The 7404-nt window shown below is 39.9% G+C and overlaps 1 protein-coding gene across 1 annotated transcript; it reads right to left on the bottom strand.

Moving 5' to 3' along the window:
- Positions 1-5622: 5622 nt before the first annotated feature.
- Positions 5623-7404, bottom strand: LOC131431608 (nuclear pore complex protein Nup58). The gene is made up of 2 exons (XM_058597426.1): positions 6313-7404; positions 5623-6255 (listed from the first exon to the last, which is right to left on the bottom strand). Exons 1-2 carry the CDS (start codon positions 7261-7263, stop codon positions 5692-5694), a joined length of 1515 nt encoding a protein of 504 aa, XP_058453409.1. The 5' UTR covers positions 7264-7404; the 3' UTR covers positions 5623-5691.

Raw genomic sequence — 7404 nt, 5'->3', positions numbered from 1 at the left:
TTTTCTTTGCTGATAGGACTGAAATTGAGCAATGTCAAAAGTCTCCACATAAGCAGAGCTGCCATTTTTGGGGAATAATTATTTGAATGAAACTAATGATTTAAGTTACGCTTACTCAAATTACTCAATTCTTATGGAATTAACAAAATAAAGAATGAATTGTTTTTCAGGACCGTTTTTAGATTCTGTTTTTAAAATCATCAATCATTGATGATTTTGCAGTAATGTTGTGTTTTCAATTATGCTAAGTGCGAAAATTTCGGTGAGAAATCCAGCATAAGGGTATTATTACTCCATTTATTTAAATTTTTACTCCAAATGAAAAAAAAGTTAAAATGAAACGATTTCAATCTCTTTTTTTGTTTTTTTTTATTTGGTGTTTGGTTCTCTTGGAATGATATCTAAACTAATAAAAAGTTTGGGTAAAGGGGACTGATTTGGCTTAAGCAGCTTTCAAAGTCCATCAATAGCATTCCAAGAAGCCCATTTTTAAAGTAAATATCCACACTTGAAAGTTCGCGCGACGCAACCGAAAGAACTTCTAAGCTGCTTGTAGAATAGATAGTTCAGCTTATATGCAGTGAGACAGTTCAAACGGAATTTGTTCTGTACTTTAAAATTACCAAAAGTACCACACGTACTTTTTAGCAGCGAGAAAGTTAACGCAGAGCTTGTTCTGTACTTCGAACTGTCAAAAATCTAAGTAACAATCTGCTTCTGGTAGGAAAGGGCATACAATCAATACAACCTTCATAGGGGTCTGTCGCTGACGATGTTTAGCTACTGGCACCATTTTTTTGCATAAATATCTGTTTATTAATCTTATTTTGGAGTATTACCTCGCCGTTTTACAGTACAAGTGTACTGACCCGTTGGCCTTTCATCTTTGTTGTTCATACGATTCGTTATTAATAATAGATGTTTTAGTTACTCTTGTTTTACATACTAATGTTTAATAATAATATTTATTTTAATTATTAATAAAATATCTAGCTACTTATAAATATCCCTAACCTAATACGTACAAATTTTGAATTATTTGTATTACAGAGATTGAGCACCTTTCTTCAAATTTCGTGCAGTATTGTTCAAATTTTTTTCTAGTATATCCAGGGAGGCCATCTCATGTACTTCACTAGGTAGATTTAGAATCATCTTTAAGATCTTACTTTGAATGCGCTGAAGTCTAAGGGTGTGCGTTCGTGCACAGCCCCGCCAAACAAGGACTGTGTATTCAATTGCGGGATAGATGATTTGTTTATAGACAGCCATCTGATTCTTCAGGCACAGTTTAGATGTTCTACAAATCAGCGGATACAGGGACCTAATGAGTATGTTGCATTTTTGAACGATTTTGTCAACATGTGACCTGAATATCAGATGTCTGTCAAAGGTGAGTCCTAGATAGATAACTTCGTCGGACCATTATATGACCCCATCACCGAATGGGCATTCGTCTGATGGAACAAGTTTTGGAGATCTTGAATGTGGAAACAAGATGACCTGAGTTTTTGCTGCATTGATAATAATTTTCCAGCTTGTAAAATATTCAGTTAGAGCGTCCAGACCTGTCTGTAGTTTATTCTTCAGAGCATTAATGGCACGATCTTTGTATAGAATGGCAGTATCATCAGCAAACTGTGACAGAACACCACCACCCGTAAAAGGTGGGATGTCTGATGTAAAAATTTTGTATAGGATGGGACCTATGATACTTCCTTGGGGTACACCAGCAGGAATAATAAATCTTTCTGAATTTTAATAAGATGCATCGGAAAATTATACCGATGCAGATTAAACACCAGGCCATCGTGCCACACACTGTCGAATGCCTGTTCAATATCCAATATTGCCATGGCAGTCGTTTTGGACACTGATTTGTTTTGCTGGATGACGTTGTTAACCCTTGTGAGTTGGTGGATGGTGGATCTTTCTTTCCGATACCCAAACTGTTCTTCCAGTAATATATCCTGTTCATCTGCGAAAGTAAGTATTCGCCTTTGTATTGATTTATCACTCCTGAGCTGTTTCAGTGAATCGAATCTTTAAAGTGAGCTGACAGCTCACAGCTCTTTTTAAAAGAACCACAGCTCACCAGTTCACCGCACTGGTAAGGTGGAAACAAGTTATACGAGCTGAACGGATCTTCGGCTCTTGAAAAGCGAGTTCTAAATGAGAAGAAATGTGTGCTTTCATTCGTTCTACCAAATGTGCATCTATCCTTCTTTAACAGATTGAATGAGCCATTGTCAATAAGAAATCTTACCTCTCATTCAATAGGCTAAGGTACATTCAGGGATGCCAACAAATGTGACTTATAAATGATTCGGACACAAATTAGTTCGCATAGCATTGTTCTTTAAGCATTAATGATTTTGATCATGCATATGAAAGAAAAACGGAGTAAGAGAAACGGTGCAAGAAATACGGTGCAAGAAAAACGGCGCTTAAAACTAACCTTCAGTTAATTCTAAATGAGCTGATGAGCTGATGCATTGAATCGATTCACTTTAGTGAGCTGATCGGTTCGGAGCTGCTCACCGGTATGAGCTGTTTCGCACATCTCTAGAGCATAAGTATAAAGCGAGGAGACTAGTGTTTGATGGACAGAGAAGATGTTTGGATGTATGGTATCGGTCGGGTGACGGACAGGATGTAGACTATGTTCGATGTACATTCTACAATGTCTGACTGGTCACTCTAAAATGTCTATAACAAGATTCAGAGGTTCGAAATGGTAGCGTGTATGCACGGAATGCATAAGAACGCAGGTTCGAGTCTTGTCTCTGAGCGTATCTTTTTCCAATAAATCATTCTTAACCTAAGTTTCACACTATTTTTGCAGAGAAAAACAACAACAAACCGTTCCAGTAAACTGAACGATTATTTCGTGCAGTATGACGTTCGTCTGTTCGAGCCCCGACCTGGAAGGATTCTTAGTGTCAGTAGGATCCATAGTACTAGCCATGCAATGATTCTGTACACTAATGCTGTGAACCATTTCACGGTTAATTTTAACTTTTGGTTAAAATCTGACATTTGAGTGGTTATTTGGTGTCGAGTAGTTAAATTTGACTAAAACTGTTGCCCATTTCAAAATTTGACGGACGGAAAGTTATTTGGGTTTATTTTCCACTGGAAATAATTTCAACTAAAGAATTAGTATTAGAATTTTCATTGCGAGATTTTTTTCAGTGTTGGAAAATAACTACCGATCTGTCAAAAATAACCATGCTCTCGAGCAGGGTTATTTTTGACAACATCAAATTAACCACTCGAGTGTCAGATTTTAACCAAAAGTTAAAATTAACCGCGAAATGGTTCACAGCCAAAGAATCGGCTGCGAAGTCTTTGAAAAAGAAAGGCCAAATTCCACCACAGGAATGTAATGCCAAGACTTTGCTTTGATGACGTTCAACAAACGCTCCACAACCAACAAAATATAATCGGACACCAGAATGGTTGACAGCCAGATTTTACCCGCTGGCAGACGTTTGCCAGCTGTCAAGCCAATGCGGTAAACACAACAAATTCTCGGTTGATTTTCCAGAAGGCCGTAACAGCAAGTGACAGTTTCGCTTTGTTTACTTTCTCTTCTATTAATTACCAAGCGGTTTACACGTTTATCACTTAACTCTTTGCATAGAATGATGCTCGAAACGTTCGACCAAATACAAATAATTTGTATTTGGTTCGACTTCCAAACAGAACTGTGAAATCCAAGAAAATCATTTTAGATCACATCACAATAATCGAAAGAGAAACTGTCACTTGCTGTTACGGCCTTCTGGAAAATCAACCGAGAATTGAACTCCCATCTCCGTCCAGAGATGCCAGATATTTTCATAGGAAATCTGTATTACTGGCCCTTATTACCGGTATCACTACACGTTGAAAACCAAGTGAAGTGATTGTGACCCTTATTATCGGTATCACTTCACGGTGAAAATCGAGTAAAGTGAATTTAGGTCTTTAGCACGGAAGTCGCTTCAAAGACAAAAGTAATTATTTGGATGAACTTGATGTCATTACGAACATCACGCCACCAACTGAGTTTTTTCCACTACAGTGATCACTTCACTATGCGTATACTGGTAATAGGGAAAATCAAGTGAAGTGACATGTAAGTGAAGTGAATGTGAAAGTGGAAGTGAGAACGGTAATAAGGGCCACTCTCTAATCAAAACGATGATTTATCGTTACTTCCGGAGTCTCAATGAATTTCATATGAATGTCACATTGTTTTCCACATATATTTCAATTGTAACACAGTTGACCGAATCAAGAGTTTTGCACGTACATTTGTGCTGTCCACTAGAAAATGAAGTGCTTAACACATGTAGTTCGATTCAATAGCAAAACACATCACATCCAAAAGAGAAACACATCAAAGCTAAGTGAAAAATAATCTCATCTTGCATCTTAGTAAGTTTGCACATAAAATCTTAAAACAAATCGCTTTGGTTGTGCATTGAAATAAAAAAGCACATTAAATTGAAGTGCTATTTATACATATGAAGCGATTGTACAAATTTTTATCAGTGTACTTATCGAAAACCCAAAAAAAACGCTAAATGTTGAAGTTTCTCATTTAAAACAGTTTTCACTTATATTCGCCGAAAAAACATGATGAACCGTTTACGCAGGGTGTACGTTATTTGTTGTTTGGCATAATTTTCATTTGGCATAATTTCAATTGCGCATAATTTCTTCAGATATTCTATTTATTCTGGGAGTATTTTCGATTAGTGCTCGATTCTTACTTTCGATATTTAAGTGAATATCTTTGTTATGTGTCTATCAATGTGGCGCAGCCACATAAACGAAGCCAAGGAGGCGGCGGCCCCCGCACACAAACCTGTAATCCACTCGTTTGCCCGGTCTATTTAAAGCTAGGAGCTATCCCTTGGCCTCGCATTAGAAAACTGCAAGTATTTATTTTCTAGTTTTAGACCACAACGAGGACAAGGCAACCGCCGAGGACAAGGCAGCCGCCGAGGTAACGCAGTCCGAGTCGTCCAATCACTAATTGGAAAACCTATAATCCAAGTGTTATCAGGCTGTTATGTATTTCAACCTGTTAAATTACTTCCAGAATAAAACGAATCAAAAGAAAATATGCACAATTGAAATTATGCCAAACAACAATTATGCCAAATGAAACAGTATATCTTTTTTATTTTATGCCGAACGACATTATGCCAAACAGATTTATGCCAAACAAATTTATGCCAAACAAAGTTATGCCAAACAAAATTCGGCCAATTAACGTACACCCGTTTACGCAAACTGAACGAAGTGCACTTCGATTAATTCCATCCAGTATGCATTTCAAGCCTCTCAATATACATGAAAATCTAACGCCTTTCGTAGCCGACCCGAGGTCAGTAAAGCATTTCTTCCAGCGATAATTGACGGTTCCCGCCTGTATTTACCGTCAGATAACAGACGTCAGTTTCTGCCAGAAATTCTACATCCAATCTGTAAGAATTCTATAAAAGTTCTGACAACAGGCGGCGAATGGTCATTTGGTTCATGCTTAAATGGAAATGATCACGAAGTTAAGAACTTGGCAAAGGAGTAAATAGAGTCACAACAGACGTAAGTGAATCATAAGTCAAATTAAATAAACTTAGTTGTCCTTTAATCGCAATATTTTCGATGTGAGCTACGTGCTCACCGTCTACGGTCTTAATGTTTATTACGTTTACTGCCCAAAGGAGGCGTTTGTAGATTGAACGCTCCGCTACTTCCGAATGCTGTCGGTGCACCCGATCCAACACCAACGCCACTGTCAAAAGTTCTCCCCAGTGCACTTCCATCGCTTCCCATCGTAGACCCGAAGGCGGTCATTCCACTTGGACCAGCCACACCAATCTGGGTGGGACCAAAGCTGGAAGGTCTCGCCCACAGTCTGTTTTCCGGACTGGTCTTCGGGACACCGAGATTTACTGCTCCCATCAGGGTAGAAAACGGCGTCGGGCCGGTCGAGATTGCACCGGAAAATCGTTGCGTGTTTGCTGCATCACTGCCGCCAGATTGGATCTCGAAAACATCCGTATTGTCCCGTAACAGATAGCGACGCAAATTCATGTACTGCTCCTTTTGACCTTCTACCTTCTGATGCGTTTCGTGCAGACGACCGGCCAGGGCAACGAAACTTTCGTGAATTTGCTGTAAACCTCGTTTCAGGTCCATTGCGGTAAAATGCTGCGGAACGGACAGCGATTGCATGTGTTTTTCCGTTAACTCCACCTGTAAAAGTATTTAATTATATATTTTTGAAAATTAAAACTAGAATAGCAAACGAACCTGATGTTTGAGATTGAGCAAATCACTCTCGTATTTTTGAATAAGTTCGATAAAGTACTGAAGAGGCATCGTATTCTCGAACTGCAAACCAGCAGGAGTGTCGTGTGTACGCTGGGCCATGTCCGCTTGCTGGATTATTCCGGCTGTCTCCGCACGCAACGTCTTGATCGCCGATTGGTTGTTCGTTACACTGTTAGAAATGTCGATCAAATTCCAATTTAAGCGGCTGATTTCAGAGGAAACGTTGTACAGCTTTCGGGACGAAGTTCGTGCGATGTCGGAACTAAAAGTCTTTTGTCGTTTGATATATTCTTTCAGCTGTTCGACAGTGGAGATAATTTCTTGTGGCACTTGGAACTCCTTGGCTTTGGTGCTGTCTGGTTTACCTTCCACGGATTTTGGAGCAGCTGCATTAATGTCCACACCACCTAATCCGATTGGCTTGGTAATACCCGCGGTGGTGGTGGCAACAGTAGCCGTTGTAGTACTAGCCGATGTAGTTTTAGCTCCTGTTCCGAAAAGTGTAGCTCCTGTTCCTGTTCCAAATCCTCCACCTAGCGATAAAGTAGGCGCTACTGAAGCAGTCGCAGTAGAAGTTCCAGCTCCAAACGATAGAGCAGTAGAAGCAGCTGGTGTAATGCCTGCACCTGGTAGTGTGAATCCGGTCGAGGTACTTGTCGCCGTCGCTTGTGTCGTTGTGGTTCCAAAACTGAAACCAGGAATAGTAGCTGTTGTTACCGTTGTGGCTGGCGGTTTTGCCAGTGTTCCAAAAGCCGGCGCTACACTAGCAGTTGGGGTGGCTCCGAAGCTGAATCCGGTTGCAGCAGGAGCGGATGCAGCCCCAACGGTAGGAACGGCAGCTGCTCCAGCAATTGCCGTTGTCGCTGCCCCAGTCCCAAATGAATAGGCTGGGGCACTTGTTGTTGGTGTACCGAAACTAAATCCAGACATGATTGTTTAGCGGACGGCACTGCTTAACTGTAATTTATATTTCTAAACACATAAAAACTAACGAAAATAACTCGGAATTTCAGTAAACGAGCGAACACAGCGTTCGCGGGCCGCGTTTGTGTTATTTGACATTCCTCTACA

Source organism: Malaya genurostris, chromosome 2 (genome assembly GCF_030247185.1).
Source record: "Malaya genurostris strain Urasoe2022 chromosome 2, Malgen_1.1, whole genome shotgun sequence".
NCBI lineage: Eukaryota > Metazoa > Arthropoda > Insecta > Diptera > Culicidae > Malaya > Malaya genurostris.
Note: the sequence above shows the minus strand (reverse complement) of the source record. Positions and strands in the feature narration are given on the sequence as shown.